We start from the raw sequence: 24,714 nt of genomic DNA, 5'->3' as shown, positions 1-24,714 counted from the left end.
ATAACCTGGATGACAGAATCTCCACAGACCCAGTTCTTGCGGATTTTTTCCTTTTCTCCTTGCACCATTCTTTGAGGATGGCTAACGGTGGCTTGGTTTCTACATTGCACATTGCCGCATGGTCTGTTTTAACCTTGGCTTGCATGACTGACCTGACAGGCTTTGGGCATGATTGGGTGTACAGGTAGTCCTCAACTTACGAACACAGTTGAGCCCCAAATTTATGTTGCTAAGTGAGAAATTGGTAAAAGTGAGCTTTGCCCCATTTTACAACTTTTCTCGCCACCTTTGTTATTCCCCATTGATGTGACCCCGAGACACCATCATAAATGTGAGTCAGTTGTCCAGCATCTGAATGTAAATCATAGGGGATGCTGCCATGGTTATAAGTGTGAAAAACATTCATAAGTCACTTTTTCCAGTGCCGTTGTAATTTTGAACATCACTACACGAATGGTGTAAGCTGAAGACTACTTGTATTCACACACTAAGCCTTCAATTATGGAAAACTGAGCTAACACATTATACTAAACCAAAATTATGCTGTGGTTTAGTGCAGTGGTGGCTAACCTTTTGGGGCTCCTGTGCCGATAATTGTGTGCGTGCTTGCATGCCAGCACCCAGAAGGCAATGCGCTCGAGTCCCCTCCATGCCCCCTGCACGGGCATGTGTTACCTCCCTGCATGCACTGTGTGTCTGTGCATGCATGCACAACCCCTGTGCACCGCATACCTCTGTGCATGTGTGAGCAATCCCCCTGTATGTGCCGCGCATCTCTGTGCATGTGTGCGCATCACCCCTGCACCCCCCCGTGCATGCACACCAGATACCCGACAATCAGCTGCTCTAGGTGAGGGCTCACATGCCAGCAGTAATGGCTCTGCGTGCAGGGGTGAGATTCTACCCATTCATACCTATTCATTAGAACCGGTCGTTAACATTCTAAGCAGTTGGAGAACCGGTTGTTAGAAGAAATTGCTGGCCTACTCCTGTAAGGAAGGCAGGAAGGAAACATTCTGGTGTTGCTTACAGAAACTGCCTCTCCGTTAACCCTTATTACATTCTTGGCAGGACTAGACTTCCTGTCTCAGGAACACCTCTGGAGTTTTTTTCCCTTCTTTTGCTGGTACTTTACTTGTGTGGAGTGACTATTCAAAGTTACAATGGCACTGAAAAAAATGACTTATGACCATTTTTCACACTTACAACTGTTGCAACATCCCCACAGTCATGAGCGGCTAGGAGAGGAGATGCGTGCCTCGATGTGAGTGATATTGAGTTGGCCACACCCAGCCAGTCACATGACCACCAAGCCATGCCCACAGAACCGGTTGTTAAACAATTTGAATCCCACCCCTCTCTGCGTGCCACTTCCGGCATGCATCCCATCACGGGATTAGTGTAATCATGAGATGACCCACAATTGACCAAAACAAGCTTCAGAAGTGAATGGGGATTTAGATCTAAGTCTGTCACAGAAGTCACCCAGTGCTTTTTAAACAAACTTTATTGCTTTGACTAGGTTTGCTCTGATTTCATAGCAAAGAGGGAGAGAAGGGAAGCTAAAAACAGCTTGTTGGAATAAGACTTAAGGCCCATATGGTCAATTTAGAATGAAAATAAGTCAGCAGAGAGGGAAGTATAAGTAACAATAGTAGGTGTTAAATATTAGGAAGACATTCCACTCACCATACAACAGGTTGTGTTTATTATTAAAAAAAAACCCATATAATACTAACAGTGTAAATATTATAATTTAAATGGCAACATAAGAATGTCAACTACTTTTCCCCCCAAAGAAATGTTAACTGTGATCTTTTTGAACTGTAACAGAACGACAAGAAACAAATCCTCTTAAAAGTATTTGCGTTTACTTTCTATTAAAAGTAACGACAAAGAAAAGATATGTAACACTGTTTGGCAGTGTCTGTTGTTGATTAAATCCGGTGCTGATGCATTCTGTTAAGTGCAGTCCTTTTTTTTTCCTTTTCCTTTTTTGCATATTTCTGTGTGCCTTCATAACAGACATTGGGTTTGCCGGTGTATGCTGAAATTATTAATTGCTTTCTTCTGCCTTGCTGTGAAGAAGGATTAAGAAGTTGCATTCCAAGGCAAAACAATACATTCATGAAATCCAGGACAAGTCTTTAAAAATATTAAAAGTGATGAAGTGCTGATTTCAAAGACTAAGCAAAAAATAAATGTGTCCTGGTGCTTTTTTTAGAAAAAGAATCTGGAAGGGTGACTGTGAAGCATTCTTTTAAAGGAGGTCATCCTACAGCTTAGAAGTGTCACAAAAAAAGTTCTTTTTTCCTTAGGTTTATGAGAATGGGCCTTTGAAAGTAGAGAGATTCTGAAACGGACAGCCAGATTTTCCCATTTTCCTATTGGACGTAACCAGGCCAAAAACTTAAATAATCTACCGTATATTATACTAATAGAAGAGAATATTTGTAGCTCGGGATTGAATTGTGGGGGTTCTTGGCACTCTGAACTTGGCTTTTTTCTTGCAAATGTTTCATTACCCAATTAGGTAACATCGGTGCCCTGATGATATTACCTACTTGGGTAATGAAATGTCTGTGAGAAAACATCCAGGCTCAGAGAGCATCAAGGACCCCACAATATATTTTATGTTTTAGGCTCCCTGAGGCTGCCAAACTCAGAGAGCACCAAAGACCCTCATTTCAACCCTGAGCATCAAACATTCTCCTTTATTCATTTAGACTATTCTTTTCACATATTTTTAAAAGGAATTTACTCATATACTCTATAAATAGTGGCATAGTATTTGGAATGCAGGCTAACTATACCCACTGCCAAGAGTTCGATCCTGATGGGACTCAAGGTTGACTCAGCCTTCCATCCTTCCGAGGTTGGTAAAATGAGGACCCAAATTGTTCGGGGCAAAATGGTGTAAACCACTTAGAGAGGGCTGTAAAGCACTGTGAAGCGGTACCTGAATCTAAAGTGCTATTGCTATATGATCTAACTCTACACACTGAGAAAGCCACACCTGAGTTTTATCCAAATGAGAATCGTTTGTGTTGCAATGTGAAAGCTGACTTGTTAAACAGCTTTAAGAAATAAGGCAGTCCTGTTGGAAATTTAGAAACATTTTCACACACTCTGAAAGGTGTCTCCACATAGGAGCTGTGTAGCATAAGGAAGACTTGTGTTCATGTAAGTAGTTACTCTGTTGCTTTGATTTAACTAAGGATGGATATCCTAAAGTGACAACTGGATTTTTAGATCATGCAAAGAGATGTGTGGTTAGAGCTTTCTTATGAAGTTTCTTTTTTAGTTTCGCCTTTCAGGAACTAATCGTATTTTTAATCATTTTTGTTTACTCATACTGTATTTATACCAAGACCTCTTCTGAAAAATTGCAAGATGGCTGTTCTTGACATAATTCTTATACTGTAGGTAGCTGATCTTTTTCTGACAGTTAGAACAATTAATCAGTGGGATGGCTTGCCTCTAGAAGTTATGGGTGCTGTAACACTTTTAAAGAAGAGATTGAAGAGCCATTTGTCTGAAATGGTATAAGGTTTTCTGATAGAGCAGGTGTTTGAACTAGAAGATCTCTGATGTTCCTTCCAATTCTGTTATTCTATCTTTATGAAGCAGAGTCAGTAAGAATCAAAGACTCTCACCATTTAATTTTGCATTACTTTTCAGAACTATGAAACTTCACTTTACTTTATTGATTAGCCCTTGGGCCATATCAGTGCAGAGTTCCAGACACAAATAATTACTAAAATCTGGTAAAACCAATTTAAAGTGGAATTGGATAAAATACAGTTTAAAATGAAATTGGAATAAAATACAGTAACTTAATAGATAGATAAATAAAATATGATAAAATTATATTTCAATATCACTCCTACAATCTATCTCAATCAGTGCCACATATGTCGATCTCAACTGAACCATTTTGCATAAGTACTGTCCTGTCCTGTTATTTTCAGATTCTGACCGCACATAAGGTAAGTTGTTTTGATAAAGGGGATCCCAATGGGTCATTTATTTGGTGTATAGATTGAGGCACCTGTCTTTCACCCTCTTATACAGGCAACAGTCAAATAGGATGTGAGCCAGGTCTTCTACCTCTGCCCCTCCACAAATGCAGAGATGTCCATTGTAGGGTATAGAATGGTATGAAACTTTAAAAAACCTGATTGAGCTGGTATCTTCAATATGATAGAAATGGCTTTCTTGATTGCTTCAAGGTTGAGTTTACGTGTTGATGTATGGCCATGGAGCTTTTGTGCGTGGTAATAAAATGAGGTATTGACATGGAAAAATGCTTCTTGTTTTCCTTCAAAGCCATATAAACAAGAGGACCACATACCTTGATCCCAGAATGGCATTCACCGTGGAAGATAATCCCATGAAAACCAACATGAAGCAGAAATATGATGGCAACACCACAGCAATGGAAGTATTAGAAGGCCGAGATCTGAGTGGCAAGGTGATCATAATCACAGGAGCAAATGCAGGAATAGGTAGGTCACTGCTGCAGCTAACCCTTCATTCAACCAGCATTGAGTATGGAACCTTCCTTCTTTCTTCCCTCCCTCCTTCCCTTATTCAGTGTATGCATGTTGGATCCAAATCTGAACATTTTTTCAGTTGAAGTGTAGGTGTGCTTGCTGTATCTGTCTATAGCATGTTAAAAGTTCTTGCCTTGGTTACACATCCACTTGTGAGGCTAAGGTTTATTTCAGGAGCCGTTGATAGCTACTGTAAATGTAGCCATAATTGCATTTAAGCCACATTTCATAGCCATCTGGATACTGCCCTCTTCCGGCTGATAATCTAAACTTTATTCAATAAAATAATCTCATTAGTTTCAACTTTAGATGCCAGGATAACTTATCTGCATGGGAACTTCCTTTCTTAATTACTAGCTTTTAAAACCACTGGAATGTTTTTTTTTATTTTATTGGGGAAAGAAGTGCAGAAGTAAGGTTGTCTTGTGATAGTGGCAAATATGTATATCTTGGATGTAGGATGAAGGTGGCAAGTTTGTCCTCTGAGCAAACATGGAGAACAAACCTCCACCCTCAGTAAAGTTGTCTACTAAAAGAAGAAATGAGGGAATCTTGTTCTTGCTTGGTGTTTAAATAAGGAACATTGTAGATTATTTAAACTCTCTAACCTAGTGCCATTTCAATATGTCAGCCCTCAGTGTTTCCACCCCACGGGAGGTATTATGGTTCTTAGCATGCTTTCCAGATGTAGTAAAGTTTGGTTTGGAGTTCAAGAAAGCTTTTGCTTTCTGGATATCCCTTCCTTAGTACTTAATCTCCCATAATTACCAATTACTCATAGTGTGATTAAAGAAAAATGGTTGTGTGAATGTCGAAAGGCTTCAGGAGCATTTCTTTGTTTTTTTGTTTTGTTTTGAAGTAGTTTTGTTTCTCATCCAAGAAGCTTCTTCAATTCAAGAGAGAACTGAGAACTGAAGAAGATTCTTGGATGAAAAGCGAAACGTCTTCAGTCGCTTTTTGAACTGAATGACCTGGATGACCGAGCATCAACATGGATGTTTTAGAATCATGTATCAGTGAACAATCTAGTCTCCTTCATTAACTGGAATCCTTCACCCTCGTGCCTTCCATCCAGCAATTAAAAACCATCAGGGGTGTAAAACACCCCTGATCCATGTAATAAAGTTAACGCTTAATTTTCTAAACTTCACTTTCCTTTTTGTATTTCTGCATCTAGGTTAAGAAAAAACTTTTTTTAAAATTTCAGTAAAAAAAAGATGACACGATCAATCTCAATTTCTTATTATAAATACGTTTTTAAAATGTTGATCCTCTCGGTAAATAAACTTATATTGTTATTTCTTTTTGTGGGCTCTGTCGCTTAGAAAAATCAGGATAAAAACCTCTATTAATGTATATTTGGTGGGCCTTGACCATTCTTGTAGACTTTTTTCTTGTCCTCACTTGAGGGCGATGTTGCTCTTTAGAAGGATAGTGGAGGATAGCAAAACTCTTTCAAAGTTTGACCAAAACAAAGATTAGTTTTGACTGGGCTATTTTATATTTTAATTGCTGGTGCTAAAGTTCAGAAGTGGAAAGGTATAGGAACTAATCTCCACTAATAATTGAATTCAACTTTATTGGCAAACATGCCTGGCAGGATGAAACACAGTGTGAGTTAATAGCAGCCCCGTATTTTTAACTGAAGGCTAAGATGGATGTAGTTATCAAAGCACAAACCTTTGTATCTAAAACTTTCTTGTACGTCCTTGAAATCTCATGTAGGGAGTTCTGTATGTATGCTGCAGTCTAACTGTGTGGTACTTCTAGAATTCTTTGTTGCTTTCCGAAACAGAATAACAGAGTTTGGAAGGGACCTTGGAGATCATCTAGTCCAACCCACTGCTCAAGCACGAGGCCCTATACCATTTCAGTCAAATGGTTGTCCATTCTCTTCTTAAAAGCTTCTAATGATGAAGCAGCCACAATTTCTGGAGGCAAGCTGCTCCATTGATTAATTGTTGTAACTACCAAGAAATTTCTTCACAGTTCTTAGTTGGTTTTCTCCTTGATTAGTCTCTATACATTGCTTCTTGTTCTGCCTTTAGGTTGACCCCCTCCTCCATGTAGAAGCCCCTTCAAATATTGGAACACTGCTATCATGTCATCACTAGACTAAAAAGGTTTTCCAAATTCAGGGATTCCTCATTTTATTGCCTGCCTCATTTAGCAATCCCAATTACAATGGCGATGTAAAAATAACTTTACGACCAGTTATCTCATTTATGACCATGGTAGGCTTGTAAAGTAAAGGAAAACTGAAGTAACAGTTATGATTTCTCTTAGTGACCATTTTGCTGGTCCTAATTGTCACCAAACAAGGATTACCTGTAGACTCACATTTTGAAAGGCTGGAAAGAAAAATAAATAGACTTCTTGCACTATATGTCTACTTCTTCACTAAGCCTTTTTTTGCCTCTGAGATATAGCATAATTGAAAACCTGCGTGCAACTGTATTAATGTTTGACCTTCCATTTTTGCATGAATTCATTTTTGTGTAAAAAAAAAGTGTGGACTAAAGTCAAAAATGGAAACTTAACTGTCCAGTTAAACAACATTTTGTTTTCAGTTTTTTAAATTTAATTCTTCTTATTCCTGAGTAAGTTTGACAGAAAATATTTAAAAATCAAGGAAAAATTTGAGGTTGGGGTGGAATGGGTAAAAAGATTTATCCAACTCAGCTTCTGAGTTTCCCATCTTTAAATCTGATTAAAAGTTACATGGCTAGGAAAAAAAAATGAAGGCAGAACTTAGAATGGAGAGATAAAAATTTGAGCTACTGTCCAGTGTCCCTATAATAGAAATCTTCAGCCCTGCTTCGATCCAGCCCATTTTGAAACTCAGAATTTCTTTGGCTGTTATTTTCCTCCATACTAAATTCGGTTCAGTTTTCAGAAAATAATTGTGCTTTTGAATAAATAAATGAAACCCTGAGACCCTTAACACAATTTCTTCCCAATATTTTTCAGAGTTGGACAGAAGGAAAAGAAAAATCAGAAAAATAAAAAAGAAGCACAATGTGTCAAGCTTAGCCCAAGAAAGACAAAGAAAATTCAGCTGAAGTTCAGTCTTTTATTTGCTTACATCCAATAGACAGAATCTTGCCATACTAAACGTTTACTGCTCTCCCCCTAACGGATACATCCTGAGGAGATTCTACAAACTGGCTGTCCTAACTCTCTTCCTCTGCCTCCTATCCAGTTTTAGGTTGTGTTGCCTAATGTCTCATACTCCCTTTCTGGACTGTGCTCCTTATTTCCTGAGAAATTGTCGCTTCATGTAGTCCATCACACAATGTTTCTGCCTTTGCCCTCTTGAATAGTTGCTCAAATCTGTAACTAGTTGGAAGTTTCTTTTGCAGGGGGTTTGAACTGCATGTAGTTTGATTTTGCTTTGTTTTGAAGTTGTATGAATTGTGCAGCTGCTATTGTGAGCAGCTGCGCAAATACAGTGGTGCCATTGTATGGTTGTATCTGCTTTTGAAGAAATCAGGAAGAGAAAGTAGGCCATTCAGAAGTGATTTTTTAGATTCAATTTCCTCTCTCAACCCTTTCTGTGGTGCCTCATGGTTAGGGGAAAGATTTTGCTGTTGTTGTTTGTTGTTGAGTTGATTCCTGAAATGGAAACAATCAGTGATGGTACATGAAGTGCAAAACTAGGCGGTATGCAGCATTTGCGTTAAATTCTACTTTAGGCTTGTCAGAAGCCAGACACATGCTGCAAAGAGAAAAATGAATCGGGATGCAGTCATTGGAACCAAAGTGGCAGATGTGATCACGTTTTTTGGATTAAAGGGGATCTGTGTAAATTGGTATTGGAGGTGAGATTATTAAAACTGGAAGTGAAGCTGAATTAGAAGTCTCGTTTCCTTTCCACATTGTTCTTCCCCAGTTGTGGTTGGCAGATCATTAAAAGTAGGGCGCAGGTAATATAAAACAAGAACTTTAGGAATAATAAATTTGATTATGACAGAAACAAAAATCTAAAACTGAGTAAAGTTTATGCTAAGTTGGTTTCTTGAGTTTCCCGGGTCCTTCCAGAGATTGATGAAAAAAACCTATGAAATGTCGTAGCTTCTGGCTGGATCACATTGTAGGGAATGTCTTCCTGAGCATCGTAAGGCGATTATCTTGCTACCTAGACGCTGCACGTGTGATACACTTCTCTGAAAGGGGAGATTTTCATCAAGAACTGGGATGGTGCTTAGGCAAATAGCCCTGAATTATTTCCGTACCTTGAAAGTTTCTCCAGAACAAATGCTAGGCAGCGTTTGTTCTTTATATGAGAAAGGAGTTTCGAAAGGACCAAGTTTGGCAAAACCATGCCGTTCAGGGTAAAATATTTTAAGAAATATTCTCTTGCCTTTAACATTGGTGGCATTTGGCTCCTGAAGCAACATTTTTAAAATTATAAGCAGTCCTCGAGTTACAGCAGTTATTTAGTGCCCTTTCAAAGTTATAACAGTACTGAAAAAAGTGAGAGTTTTTCACACTTACGACTGTTTGCCGCATCCCCATGGGCATGTGATCAAAATTCAGATGCCTGACAACTGACTTGAATTTATGACGGTTGCAATGTTCCTTGGGCCATGGAATCACCTTTTGCGGCCTTCTGACAAGCAATCGATGGGGAAGCCAGATTTGCTTAACAACCAAATTGTTAACAATGGTGGTAAGAAAGATTATAAAGAAAGGAGCAAAGTTCACTTAATAACTGTCTTGCTCAGCAACATAAATTTTGGGCTCAGTTGTGGTTGAGGTTCCTGTATTTTAGTAACTTTAAACTCCTATTAGGTAGAATGCTAACTTTTGTGAATGAGATGTCAGCATTCCAGCAACCCTCCATACCATCCAATAACTCCGAGACAGACACCTCTCAAAGGTTCCTTTATTTGGATAGTAACTGGCACATCTGTGGAATCCCGAATCTGAAAGTTTCGGGCTTCCTTGCAAAAGTCAAAACTACAGATCCATCCCCCCGCCCAGCCATCATCCAATCACATGGTCCAGTCACCATCCATCCTAAGGAAGATTCCCATTTCATTATGCGCCACACTCCATGACCTTGAACCAGCAAAAGAATTTTATTTTGTCTAACTAGATATACTCAAATGAATTCCTCCCTCCCACTTTCTCAGGCTCAATCGTGGTAGCGTGGGAGCATCAAATCTCAATATGGCTTCCAAAGCTGACATGAAGTTTGTCCCATCATTGTAAATGTGTAAAGAAAAGAGCAAATGGTACATTGTGTAAGGAAGCGCGCATTTTTTTTCCCTTGAAGTTGCACTTGCTTCCTCAACTCTGAGAAAATGTGTTGGCTTAATGCTTGAAGGATCCAGCATCGTTTAGCTGACAAAACAGTCTTCTAATTTCATCGGAATTGAAATATGCCTTTTTAATTTTCTGAAACTGCTTGTATTAATATTACACTATTGTACTTGCCAAAAGGAGATTTAAAACACGCAACTAATTTTGTTTTTCCTTAATGCTTAATTAGTACTCTCTTCTGCAGTTGGCCTGTTCATAGGAGCTGCAGAGGAATTGCTACATCTGAAAGACGATGCTATTAGGAGATTGGGTCCTGCTTCAAAAACATATTTTCATACTCATAGGTGTCATTGTCCCCAGCATTATCCCAGAAGGCAACTTCTGCTTTTTGTTTTAAGTGCAAAAGTAGGTGACAATTTTTTCTTTGCTCTAAATGTTCCTTTTACTTCTCAGTTGTTAAATACAAATTGCTGGTTGTAGGTTGTGCAGAGTAAAAAAAAAAATTCTAAGCGGGGGGCTGTAAAAAGAGCAAAACATAATACTTTAGGCGAGGAAAATGACATTTCTGGCACTTTTAAAGTTGTCCTAAACTAATGGCAGCTGGGAAAAATGGCTGATTAGCCTTGTGTAAAGCTCCACTTTGTATTTTGTATTTGGTTGCAGGAATTGGGTATGTCTAGTTTAATGAAAAGAAGGCCTGGGATAACATGATAGCAGTCTGCCAATATTTGAGGAAGAAAAAGGGGTCAAGCTATTCTCCAAAGCATTGAAGGCAGGACAAGAAGCAACGGGTGGAAAGTCATCAAGGAGGAACTAACCTAGAACTAAGGAAGAATTTCCTGACAATGGAATGGCTTGCTCTCAGGGGTTGTGGGTGCTTCATTGCTGGGGTTTTTAAAGAAGAGACTGGACATCCATTTGAAATGGTATAGGATCTCCTGAATGAGATGGGGGTTGGAGACCTTCAAATTCGGTTATTCTATTCTGTTATTTTTGGGAGGGCTGAGATAATAGAGGTACTTAAAGACCTAAATGTGATGAATATAATCTTTATATTGAGCTCCTGAGTGGAAGGTCGCTGAGTTATTTTGAACTGTTCCTGAAAAAATTTGCTTTGACAAACTTGAGAACTTAGAGACAAACTGCCTATCGTTGACCTCACCCCATTCCTAAGAGGTCTGTAAGGGAGCATGCATAAGATATTTAAGAACTTCTGGTTCTAAAATTAAAACTCTGGGATGCTGTTGGTCGTGTTCAAGTCAGAGTTCCAGCAGTTGAAATCTTATAATTTGGGGAAGAAAACAGAGCAGAGTATTACATATACATACATGAATTCTTGATCACGGTCAATGATCCGTGCACATTAAACAGGCAAAGGAATATAAGAACAAACATTTGATCATGTGAGATTTTTGATGTATCTTGACTGCTGTCATGGAAAATTTGGGGACAATATTACCATAGTGTAGAACTAGAAAGTAGAAATCCTGTCTAGGATTTTGTTGCAAAATGGATAGAATAAAGGAGTTCCTTGGATCCCTTTGAAAATTGCAATAAGGCAGTAGAAGAATGACAGTTTCAATTTCTCCTGAACCGCATGGAAAAATCAGTTCAAACAAGGGTTTGGGTTATTTTAGTATCCACTCAGCAAGAAAATGGATAGCAGAGTGTTGTGCCATGTCCCCCAAAGTCTTTTTTCAACCTAGGGAAAATGATAGGTCAAATATTTGGCTGACTCATTGGGACCCCTTGTAATCCAGCTTCTACTGTTGTATGGATCCTACTGACCTCCAACTGGTGTACCAGTTCCATAACATGTCATCGAACTTTATTTTTGGTGTAGTGACAATTGTATTCTGATGTATGCTGTGATACTCATTAAAATAATATTTTTTTTAATGTTTCTAAAGCGTTTCTCTAGAACGATAGTTTATGTGTAGTGCTAAGCCATAATAAGGTGGTTTGTTTTTAAGCTTAGCATGATGCTTGAGTCCATTCCTCATGGTTTAGTATTATGTGTCAGATACAAGAAGACAGGAGCCAGGACAAAGGACACTTTTTAGAATAGGTTTATTTTATCATTATATATATATATATATGTTTTCTGAGGTTCTCGCGGGTATTTATGTGTGGATCTTTGGTTGTTCGGGTTTTCTCCCGCATAAAATTTGAAGTATCTAGGCAACGTAGTATCTAGGCAATGAGAACACACCCCCACCCAATCAAGTCCCACCCCACTGGCAGTTAAAAGGAGGAAGCAGCTGCAATCTCACATTACTCTGAGAAGCACAGAGCCGGAGACAGAAGCCTGAAGATGATGAATGAGACTTCATCGAAACGTTGCCTAGATACTTGAATTTTACGCGGAGAAAACCGAACAACCAAAGATATATATATATATATATATATATATATATATATATATATATATATATATATATATATATATATATATATATAATATCATATGTTTCCTTTTTATGTTGAGCAATGTGCTCTCTAGGTGTCCAAGGTATTAACATACAAATATACAAACATCATCATCGTCATTATGATCATATATACTGTATATGTGTGTGTGTGTGTGTGTGTGTGTTTTCTTATGCTTTCGTGGGTATTTATATGTGTGGTATTTAGGTTTCTTCAGGTATTTTCCCACATCTTAAAAGCACAAATATTAAGACATGGGAAAATACCCGAAAAAAACTAAATAACATACATACATACATAGATACATACATACATTCGTAGATTTTTATGGGTACAGGTATGCGGGTCTTGGTGTGTTCAGATCTTTCCCCATGTAAGATTGAGAATATCTTGGTGACGTTTCGACGAGGTCCCACTCACCATCTTCAGGCTGGTGCTTTTGGCTTCATGCTTGTGTGAGCAAAGCATGATCGGAGCTGCTGTCTCTCTATAAATACTGGTGGAGAGGTGTGGTGCACTGGCTCTGTTGTAAGTGGTCTGGTTGGCTGTGTTGTCATTTCTTGATGGAGTTGATGTTTGCAGATTGTTTGGCTTTTTCGTAAGAACGTGTGGCTGAGGTGGTATTGGCTGTGTGTCTATCAGCTTCCTGTGTTGTAACGACCTGGGTAATGGGCTGCGTGATGACCTTCTGAGTTCTATTGTTATGACATCCTGGGTCTTGTGCTGTAATCTCCTGGATCGTTGGCTGTGTTATAACACCAGCCTGAAGCACCAGCCTGAAGCAGGCGAGTGGGACCTCGTCGAAACGTCGCCAAGATACTCTCAATCTTATACGGGAAAAGACCCGAACACACCAAGACCTGCGAGCTGTTGCCTCGGATCAGGTCCACTGCACATGTGTGTGTACCTCCCACTAGTCAGCTGATTGTTGGGTATCTGCCATGCATGCACGGAGGGCAGGGCATGCATGGGAGATGCATGCACATGCGCAGAGGTGTGGGGTGTAGGGGCGTCACACGTGCATGCGCAAAGGCACACGGCACATGGGGTGACATGCGCATAGGCATGCAGTATGCAGGGGGGCGGGCACATATGCGCAGGAGGCAGGGGGAATCACATGCGCATTGCATTATGGGTGCAGGCATGTGTGCATGCACACTTTTGGCACGCGTCAATGAAAAGGTCACTGCATTATAGTATCTATTAGAATATATTCATCAGAAATGTTTACTCATCTGTTTTTCTTTTTCCTATAATCCATATTTCACCCAATTCCACTCTTCTAAGCTCAGTGCTTTTTAGAATAGGTTTAGAATGAAAAGTTGCTATCCCAGGTCAGTACATAGGCTGTGAAATATATTCAGTTCCTGCATTCATTTACCAAGGTGACTTTCTGCACTACAAAAAAAAAAAAAAAATTTCTGGTAGCAAACTATTTTAAAACTACATCATGAGTTTAAAACTCATGATTTAGTCAAATGTTTACTGGAAGAGAAGGCTTCAATGCTGCAAGAAAATAGCTGGTGTGAGAACAGTTACCACCGCTGTGAAGGTACGTTCTTGAATATGAGATAATGTAAGTCAAGCATTAATGGGACCAGAATGATAGCTTCTACACAAGGTCTTAATAACTAGGGAGATTCTTATCAAATAATGAAGAGTAAATGGCCAAATTCTCACTGATCCTTTAGATACTTTATCTCCTAAGCCTTTTGAGGCTTCAACATTTATAGACAGCTTTCTATTTTGTCTGGCAACAGTTCATAAGCCAATGAAACTGTTGTAATGACGAAATTGCATCTTGCCATAACTAGCTCCAGGCAATATTCTGGCTATTACATTTTGGAATCATTGACCTTTCTGAGCACTTCTCAAAGGCAGTCTCATATAGATAATCTTACTATATCAAAATATCCCACCTTTTATCCCCCTCTGCCCAGCGATCCACCTAGATATCGCAGTAATTCTCTGAAAATACCTATTAAATTACACATTTTGTGCCTAATTCTATGTGAAATGCGTTTTTGCAATTTCTAAAGAGAAGTAGGAGATTTAAATGTTTAAATGGAACTCTATGTGGTCTAAAAGCTATGTGCATGTATATATTTATAAGTATACATAAAGTTGGCATGTACCTTGTTAAAGTATTTTTTATTTCCACATTTTAATAGATATCAAAATTATACCTTGCCTTGTTCAAACCAATTTTTTTTTAAATGAACAAATCTTAATATACTTGATGCTGGCTTTTATTTTTATGGGTAGACTTAGAAAATAACAATGGGATTTAATCAATATATTTTGCCTATATTTCATCTTCATTTTTTAAATCTGTGCAAAATGGACATGTTCGTAGAAGCATATTCAAACTATTAAGCATGGTACAATTTAAGTTTTTGGTCAACTTTAAAGAATCCAGTGCTTTGTAAGTATACGGTTTGCCAAATTAATTCTTAAATCGGACGAGTAATGTGAAATATGAACTTCTGAAAAAAGCATTCTGCTTTTCTTGCACTAAGTTTATGATTGAGTTAACCAAGGTTTTTTGAAATGACATTTAAGCATCGTTGGTTGAATAAGTGACACATATGGGCTCTTATATCATGCTAATCTCCAAAGTATGTTTTGTTTACAAGTTGCAATGATGATGATGATGATGATTATGATGATATCCATTTCAGTCGTGTCTGATTCTTGTCAATTCTATAGGCCAGGTCTTTCCATACCTTCTGATCTTACACTACTTCTTTGAGTTGTTCTATGTTCTGGCTTGTGTCAACTTTTATGGTGGTTCTTTAAAACTAAACCCTTCAAACTTCCCAATAGCTAAGTGGTCTTTACAAATTCAATTAATAAGTTTCTTGATTTAGTCATCATCCGACAGAGAATTGGGATGGGAAAGCATAGTTGGGCTCTCAACAGTTTGGGGGGCATTGTTGGGTTAAGTTGGCTAGCTGGAAAGTGCAAAATGTTTTTCTGCTTCCTCAAAATGTTTCTGATGTGTTCTAAACCCCCAAAATGCAATCTTGTTCCATTTTTGAAGAATTTTGTCCAGTGCTTGATGTCTCCATTGAAAAGAGTCTCTGACAAAGATGATTGTACGAAGAAACTATGCTGGCTGATCATTTTATTCCTTGAGATGTACTGTATCTTTTCTAACTGGGCATTCTAATTTATTTTACACTCTTATTGTCTGATAAAGTCTTTGGAACTGAAGTAAAAAAAAAGTCAAGATATAAACACTTTAGTACTTTAATGAACCAAAATAAACAGAGGTTTCTTCTGTATATCATACACGAGATGATAATTTATCTTACACTCCAGTGATGTTGTATAAAATCTATGTCTATGTTACTTCAGCTATCTGGCAGGAAATCCAGAGGCTAACAGTTTACCGAAAATACCATATATTATAAAATATTAATGGTTTAATGAAGAACAGAACTCTAAACACTAGTGGAATTTCATTTTTTTTAAGGAAATGATTAATATGGGGTGAGCCATGTTTTTTGTTGGCTTGTTGCCTTTTAAAATAGATTATCAGGGGAAATTCAGCTTAGACTTGGTTATTAGAGCTACATACAGCTTTATACGGAGCATTATTACAACCGTCTTTTGTATATACACTGTTAATATTCACACCGGTTTTATTATGAAGATACACCCCCTGAACTTTCTTCTTACATCTTTTCCTTCTGTTTTTTTAAAATATACAATTAAAACATAGTCCTGGGCATACAACCACATTTGAGCCCCAAATTTCCATTGCTAAGCTGTTAATTTTGCCCCTTTTTACAACCATTCTTGCCCCGGTTGTTAAGTGAACCACCGTAGTTGTTAAGTTGTTTGTAAAGTGAATCTGTCTTCCCCATTAACTTTGCTTGTCAGAAGGTCACAAAAGGTGATCACGTGACCCCAGGAAACTGCAACCATCATAAATACATGCTGTCAGCGTTCCGACTAGCAATCCCCAAACCAATAAACTCTGAGACAAGCATTTTCTCAAAGTTCCATTTTATTAGAGTTGTCATATTGGCACATCTGGGAAAACCCGAATCTTTTCCCTTCCCAATAGAAATTCAAAGATCCATCCTCTGCACCCATCAGTCCATCACATGGCCCAATCAAATCTTCATCCCCATTGGAGACATCCCTCCAGTCACTCCCCTCCAGGTGCAGGGCACCATGTCCTTGACTCTCTGAGAAAGAATGTTGTTGAGTCTAATCTTCCACCTCTCTATGAAATCCCCCTTTCCCAAATCCCCAGCCAGTAAATGTGGCAGCCTCGAAGCTTCTAAGTGAAATACGGCTTCTGAGGCTGACACTGGTTGTCAAGTGTGCAAATTTTGATCATGTGACCATAGGTTGCTGCAACAGCCGTAAGTGAAAAATGTCATAACTCCCCCTTTTCCCCCAATGCCATTGTGACTTCGAATGATCACTAAATGAATGTTTTGATTTATTTTAAAAATGTATAGGTAACTTGAGGATTGTAATTTGAAGATTACCTGCATAGTTTCATGTAGGGAGGGATGTAGGTAGTATTTGAGCAAGACATTTGCAAATCAACTGAGAGGATTTTCCAAAACTAGGAAAGGATTGGAGCTCAAAGCACTTTGCATAAAATATTCCTAGATGGACTGAGAGGGTCAGACATTCTGGCAAACTGATCCCACTCTCAGTTGACAATGAATATTAAAAAAGGTGTGTTCATATTAACCACAGTTGTTAATTAGAATCAGCCCAGAAGATGTTTGAAGAGTTTTGGAAGGGAACTGAGAAAGGATGTCAGATCTTTCTTAATTGTGAAGATTTAGAGGAAAAGGAAAAGGCACTAAGCAACCATTTTAATTTTCAGCACTTCTGATCTTCTGTTAGAAATTTGCTGGGGAGTACTTAAACTTAGTAATCAAGTGCTATTTGTTTGTATTACAGTATGAAACCAATTTCGAAACAAATGTAAATGGCTTTTAAATATCAATCTTTATTTTATTAAAACAGTAAAGCATATGGCCCACTAAAAATGGAGCAGCTCAGCAACTGCCTTCTGAAAGTTTCTTTGCTTGCATTTGCTCAGTGGAATTAAAACAGGGAAAAGTATTTTGCATATGTTGAAAACTAGATTCATCTGTGTGCGGTGAATTACGCAGATAATTAAAGTTGCCTGATACAATGAATGGCTTTAAAAAGGAAGAGAAATTGCTTAGACTTAAACACTGTAAGCATGTAATTGCACAGAATGGTATAAATTTATGTAAGCTGTTGTTTCTTTAATCTTAAGTTATACCCTATGTTGTAAACTAAATTTGTCTTGCCCCAGGGTACTGCTAGAAGTGAAGCTGTGTATATTTAATAGTGTTTTTTTTTTCCTTTGGATAAACAAGATTTAAACCAATCCTGCATCTTGCTTAAAACAAAAAAGGAACAAATTGTCATCTTTTTTATCTGTTGTGTTGAATATTCAAGCACTAATTTGAGTCTTTCTAATTGGAAAGTATTAAAGTGGGGTGGCTAATCTAGAGAAAAGAAGGACTAGAGGGGACATAATAGCAGTATTCAGTATTTGAGTGGTCGCCACAAAGAGGAAGGGGTCAACCAAAGGTGCTTTTTCAAGAAGGAACTGGACTTTCTGGTTTTTCTTTGAAGACATTTAGCTTCTCATCCAAGACAAAGAAGCTGAAGAAGTTTCTTGGATGAGAAACGGCATGTCTTCAAAGAAAAACCAGAAAGTCCTCTTGAAAAAGCACTTTTGGGACAACCATGAACTGGATGACTGAGAATCTCCATAGACAGGAGGGGGTCAACTTATTCTCCAAAGCACCTGAAGGCAGGACAAGAAACAATGGATGGAAAAAAAATCAAGGAGAGAAGCAACCTGGAATTAAGGAGAAACTTCCAAACAGTGAGGACAATTAATCAGTGGAACAGCTTTTCTTCAGAAATTGTGGGTGCTCCATCACTGGAAGTTTTTAAGAAGAGACTAGACAGTCACTTTTCCTGAGATTGTATAGGTTCTCTTGATTGAGCAGGTGGGGTTGGACTAGAAGACCTTCAAGGTACCTTCCAGTTCTATTATGATTGATACAATGCCAATTTCTTATTTGTGGGTAGATTCTCCACAGCAAAATGCTTAAAAATCTTGCATCTTCTCCCTTCTATATAGTGCAGGTTGACCTAAACTTACAGCGGTTTGTTTAGTGACTATTAGACGTTACAAAGGTGCTGAAAAAAGTGACATGACCGTTTTTCACACATTGCGGCATCCCCGAGGTCAGGCTATTTAGCATAGCTTATGATCCTGGTAGTTGAACGAAAGCCGTCTCGCTGCTTGTAATAGCTTGTAATCTTCAGATGTAACCTCCCCTTCCAAGGCCATTTGATTTAATAGCAACAGCAATCGCACTTAGACTTATATACCGCTTCACAGTGCTTTACAGCCCTCTCTAAGCGGTTTACAGAGCCAGCATATTGTCCCCAACAATTTGGATCCTTGTTTTACCAACCTCAGAAGGATGGTAGGCTAACCGGGTAAGTCTTGAACTGTCAAACTGCTGGAAGTCGGCAGAAGTAGCCTGCAGTCCTGCATTCTAACCACTGCGCCACCACGGCTCATTTAACCTTTCCGGCTATGCCCTCTCTGCCCTCCGCTGTGCCATTGCCTTTGTGAGGTGAAAAGCCTCAATGGGGTTGTAGCCACTTCAAAAAGTCATCCTGTCTGACCAGAAATTAGATGAAGAAAGAGCATTGTTGTGTTCAAGTTAAAACATGAATGTTGTTTATAAGTATGCTAATACAATCAATAGGATTACAAATAAGCTAATATAATCATAAATATGGTTAGAATTATTTTGTTGTACTATTACTATTGCTATCAGTATATATGTTTCTATTTCTTTTTCTTTTTTCCTTTTGTAAAATGGTATGCCTGGAAGATACACTGCATTCAAAATACAAATATATTTTTTTTTAAAAAAACTCTCTCTCTCTCTCTCTCTCTCTCTCTCTCTCTCTCTCTCACACACACACACACACACACACACACAGAGAGAGAGAGAGAGAAACAAAAGTCAGCCTGTCTTGAAACACCCCCTCCCCCTGGGGTGTGGCTCAAATTAGCCAGGTAGCCAGGTAGGAACACCTGCACGAAGAAAGCCCGAGAGTAGATTTCTGAGGGAACGGATGAAGAAGATCTGAGGCAGGGGTTCGGGAAAGCCCCTAGCTAAGATTCTGTACAGTTTGAAGAATCCCCAAATCAAACTCCTGGCTGGCCCCGCCCACTCCAACCCTCCCAGGAGTCCCCACATGGCCCGTTTTAGATGCAGGTAAGGGCAGGGAGGGTGAGGGTGATAAACGGGATTCCCGGAAGTTCAGGAAGGCCAGAAAATGGGCCTGTTTCCAGCTTCAAGAGAGCCTCGGGGGCCCGGGGAGGCCATTTTCACCCTCCCGGAGGCTCGAAAAAAGGAGGCTCTGGAGTCTGGGGAAGGCAAAAATGCCCCCTCCCTGCCATGGTGCAGGAGGCCAACTAGGCCACGCCCACCATGGCCACACCCACCCAGCAATCGGGCAGAGAACCCTTTGCTAACATTTTTGAAGCCCACTTCTGAGGGAAGGGTGTATTTGTGTGTGGGATGGTCTGAAGGTTTGTAAATAGCATAAGGATTGCAAACAGGAGGAGGATTTAATAGGAGGATTTAAACAGTTGAAAATAGGAGGAGGAAGGTGTGTTGGGTATGTTCACCACCTTGAGTTGTTTGTAAGAAATGATAAAGGCGGGAAATAAATAAGTCAACACATTAATAAATAAACACATAAAAACAAACACATAAACAAGTAAATAAGTAAATAAATATTGTGTCTACTTTTGGAAAGAGCAGACAGGGACTCTGACTTCACTCCCTCGCCCAAATGGATAGGGATTGAAACGAGTCCCTTTTCTCAGTTGCCTCTTCAAGCGTGGGGTACTTCCACTAACTGAAACAGAAGATTAATCCATGTGCTAAAGGTCTTGTCAGTTTTTAAATAGTTGGGTCATGGCGATTTGCATTGGCTTTTTTTCACTGGATTCATTTTCGGTGCTTTTACAGCTGCCTCCCCCCCCACTTGCCTCCAAAGTCTGTGTTACATTTAAAACGTTAGCTGAAGCATTTTTTAAAAAGAAACCTGTAATTGAAAAATCTCAAAGGAAATGGATAAAAACGCGAAAGAGCAACAGTTAATCACGCTAATGAATTCACATCTGAAAGCAGGAAAAAAGCTGATTGCCAAGTTTAACACTGCTATTTTTATTCCATATCCATGCATTTAAGTTGACTTTGTTTTGTATCGGTTCCAGGTTTTTGTAAGCCAGTTTGAAATTTGATGAGTCGGTAGAATAAACATTTTCACAAATACTTAGGACCCAGGCAGACAGATGTCTCTGCTGACCTGATGTTGTGTTCCTTACTGTATCTTCTCCATATGTGTTTCGTGACAGGTTTCGAAACGGCAAAATCCTTTGCCCTCCATGGTGCCCATGTCATTTTAGCTTGCCGAAATACCTTACGAGCTGATGAGGCCGTGCGCCAGATCTTGAAAGAATGGGTAAGGGCCTTTGCTTTGTAAATATGTACATTTATGCTTTAAAACTTATAAATGTTCAGAGATTCCTACTTCAAACTCCTAAGCTCCACACTTGGTGCCTAATGTTGTATAAGATGCCACTTAAAAATGAGAAATTAAAATTACATTAATAAAATGTAGAGATGTCAACGAATCATTCTGAGAGATGGGTGATTTCTACGATAGATAGATAGATAGATAGATAGATAGATATCAATGAGAGAGAGAAATACACATACAATAAAAAAAATGCCTGAGCAAATCAGCGTTTAGATTTTGAGCTGGAAAGGAAACGACAACTCTTGAGGTCCTATCCATGGAGGAAATATCACTGTGTTGGATCCCGTCATTGAGAAGACTCTCTCTCATTCCTAATACATAATTTATTCCATTGGAATAACAAGACAGGCCTTAGTCTGAGGAAGTTTATAATTTAAAGTGGAGATTAAATTCACATTGAAGACTGAAAATGGAAAAGAGGATAAAGAGAGATGGAATATATGATTCCTCTAAAATTTTGAGAGGAATACAGGCAAATTGCAAAGTTGAATATTTGAGCCCAATTTGAAGGAGAGACTGATTTAACTTTTAATACAAGTGATTTTACTGTTACGGAGTGTACTACTAGTGGTGTGGGTTCTAAAACACATTGCATTAAATAGTGTGATAAAATATAATAGAAGTCTATGAAAGACACCCGTCTTTGTGAAGTGTATTTCAAATGTTTGTATGGAATCTGTCTTGTGAAAATGTTCTGTCACCTTTCTAGGGTTGAATGTAGCTTCAGTTCATTTGGGAGACCTAGCATACACCATACAATCATCACAACATCTAGCTCTGCTTTCCTAACATAATGCTCTCCAGGCCCATAGAAGTTAAACTCACCCAATTCATAGCTAACATGGTCAAGAGATCTAAGAGAATGGATGCTCCATCTGTGCTCGTGTGTGTGTGTTTTAATAAAAATACAACATTGGATGAAAACTTAAGAAACCTGAGCAGAAAGAAGACTAAAGTTTAACTGAAGTTCCTGTTTCAGCTAGAAACTATAGTCCTCATATGTTGGTCTACCCAGGAGGATGATAATCTTTTTTTTCAGAAGGTTTCACTCATGTGCGGTGTGATAATCAATGCAATATGAAAGTTACGATCCTTGGCATGGACGGGAAAGCAAAGTTTTTGAATAGCTTCAAAAGTGGAGCACTTTCTTCATTAGCCATTTCTCTCTCCTAATTATTCACAATAGTATTTAATCTTAGAGTACAATAGCTGGAGTACCTTCGGTCTATCTTTGTAATGGGATTTCTGTTGTTTATCGAGAAGGACTCATTAACTTTGATGATTCCACTAATATTATGGCACTTCGACAATGCCTCAGATTTATGACTCAGGTAAAATACATAAATGAAGTGCGGGTGCTGAAGCAGAAAGAATAAGTTGTTACTGAACTTTAACTACTTGAATTGCATAAGTAGGAGAGAATTAAGGGGTATGCAGAATTTACGTCAGTTGGAAGTAATCTTGGGAGGAAGATAAAGAAAAGCTACTTAAACTGAAAAAAGGCAATTTTAATTGCAATGGATTTATGGTCTAAATCTAATAGAATGGCACTGTTTTTAAAAAAATTCTTTATTAAGTGTATTTGTATTAGTTTGTCAACACTTTTTGTTAAAAGTCTATTGATATAATGGATTTCTCTTCAAAGTATCTTTTATTTAAATTGTATGGCCTCTACCAATGACAGACTAGCTTTGATGCCATTGGTTGATCTGTTTTGACTGCGAAATGTTGCATTAACTAGCACTTGAATTGAGTTACTGGAACGGTGTCTTAAGACGACACAGAAAGAGTAATGGTTCTTCAGAACACAAACTCCTCTAGATCAGAGTATAGCAACTGGAATTGCAAACATGTCTTTTAAAGAGGTTAGTGAAATGCAAACATCTTGTTCCTTTTGTGGCAAAATTAATCTCGTTAGAGGAAAATAAAATAAAAATTAAGCGTGAAAGTGATCTTTTGTAAAGATGCAACACTTCATAGAGCCATACCTACCAAACATGTCTCTTGCAGTCCAAGAAATAAGATAGTGCTTTGTGGAAAATACTTTATTATTCTTAGACTTCTATGCTACCCATCTCTCTGAGACTATTCTAGGTGGCTTACAGTCAACAATTAAAATGACACACATAACATTGGAACATTAAAATATGCATTTTGGGGCTCTACTTCTGGGAGATACTCCATGTACATTTGAGTTGCCATCAGTTCATGTGGCCAATTTTTCATGTTCCAATTGACTTTATTCTTGGGGAACATCAGGTAATATTGAATCGGTATAATAGTATCCTAAATAAAGGATATGCAAAACAGATATATGAAACAGAAAGTTACCCTCTCACTCTCCCAAGTCTTACAACTCTTTGTGTATATTTCTTTCTCTCTGTCCAAATTCACTAATAGCAATAGTCTATTAGGGTAAAAATGTTTAATGGAGGAAAACCCAAATTGATAGATCTCTAGCTACAGTGGTGTTTGAGAATTTGGTCATAATTTAGAACTGTGTGTTAATTTCTTGGCTGCAAAAACCAGAGCCAGCTCTTCCTCCAAAAAGGAAATTAGAATCTCAGATCTTTGATTCATTTTAATAAAAAAGACATTGTCAAGCATAAATCTCTCAGCAATAGCCAAGGCCCTAAAGCAGCCAGGAGAAAAAAAAAATATATATCAATACTTTGCAAAGAAGGGAATGATTGTTCCAATTCGCTTGATTGACTTTAAGACTTAATGAAAAACACTCCAGTAGAGTTTGTAAACACGTTTGCTCATGAGATTGCTGAAATCCTATGCCACAAACTAGAAATCAGAGGCCTATTTCCTATTATATTACATTGACATCATTGAATGAAAGAGTAATGATTGAGCAGGTTTTCACAGCTCCCAACTGTAGGTATTTCCTTAATGAAGACTTCAGAAAATATCCAGAGTGATGAGATTGAATCTAACGGATCACGAGCAGAGGGAAAAATAACTGTTAGCGCTGCTTGTCAATCATCAAAGGCCTTGCTCCTTCCCTGCCAGACTAATTACCTCATTTTACCTTGATTGGACGTATACAGTAGTTACAGTTTTTGTTGACCACGCTTTGGACTTGATTCTCTGCAGCCAAAGGCTGGTCCTGGGAGAGTTTTTCTCCAGCCCAGAAGGTAACCAGGACACTGGGGGCAAAGTTGGAGCTAATAAAGGGACTCCTAGTGATTATCGGACTGTGTTGCCTTTGTGCCATGCCCCAGGTCATCACAAATGTCTTCCATGGGCTCTGGAGGCCTTCTGGGAGGACAATTTTTTGCCCTCCCTGAGCCTCCGCGCAGGTCCTGTACTTACCTGGCATCCAAAACAGGCCATGTGGGAATGGTGGGGCAGGGTGGGTGTGGCCAACCAGGGGTGGGATTTGCAGGTTCGCCGAACCGCGCAGAATCTTAGAGGATCACTCAAACCCGTGCAAACCCACAGCAGCCCACCCCTGCTTACTATCCTTTATAGGATAAAAGCAGTGGGGAAGATTGGCTCTGTCTTTAGATAGAGGATCATCAACCAACAGTAGCAATATTTTCTTCGTGTGGTATTTTGTTTATTCTTCATTCCTTCAACCAGTCCTCCTTGATAGAGAATGCAAATCATTTTCAGTGCACAAAAGACACCACCTCCTTCTGTTTGCTTTCATACATGAGAAAAGCGTATACAATTGAGGTAGTCCTCAACTTACAACTATTTGTTTAGTAACCAAACAGAATTGAAGAAAGTGACTTAAAACCAGTCCTCACATTTATGACTGTTGCAGCATTCCCCCATGGCCACATGATCA

The 24,714-nt window shown here is 38.7% G+C and overlaps 1 protein-coding gene across 5 annotated transcripts in view; it reads left to right on the top strand.

Moving 5' to 3' along the window:
• WWOX (WW domain containing oxidoreductase) overlaps positions 1 to 24,714 on the top strand; it is a 546,547-nt gene that overhangs the window by 6,499 nt on the left and 515,334 nt on the right. For all 5 annotated transcript variants that reach the window (XM_087940561.1, XM_026714128.2, XM_087940563.1 and 2 more), the window contains exons 4-5: positions 4,330 to 4,508; positions 20,728 to 20,834. In XM_087940561.1, the coding sequence (XP_087796687.1) occupies positions 4,330 to 4,508; positions 20,728 to 20,834 (286 nt within the window). The remainder of the gene's footprint in view (positions 1 to 4,329; positions 4,509 to 20,727; positions 20,835 to 24,714) is intronic.

This window comes from Pseudonaja textilis, chromosome 11 (assembly GCF_049901715.1).
Source record: "Pseudonaja textilis isolate UNSWEBS1 chromosome 11, rPseTex1.2, whole genome shotgun sequence".
Classification (NCBI taxonomy): Eukaryota; Metazoa; Chordata; class Lepidosauria; order Squamata; family Elapidae; genus Pseudonaja; species Pseudonaja textilis.
The sequence above is the reverse complement of the archived record's forward strand: the minus strand, read 5'-3'. Positions and strand labels throughout refer to the sequence as shown.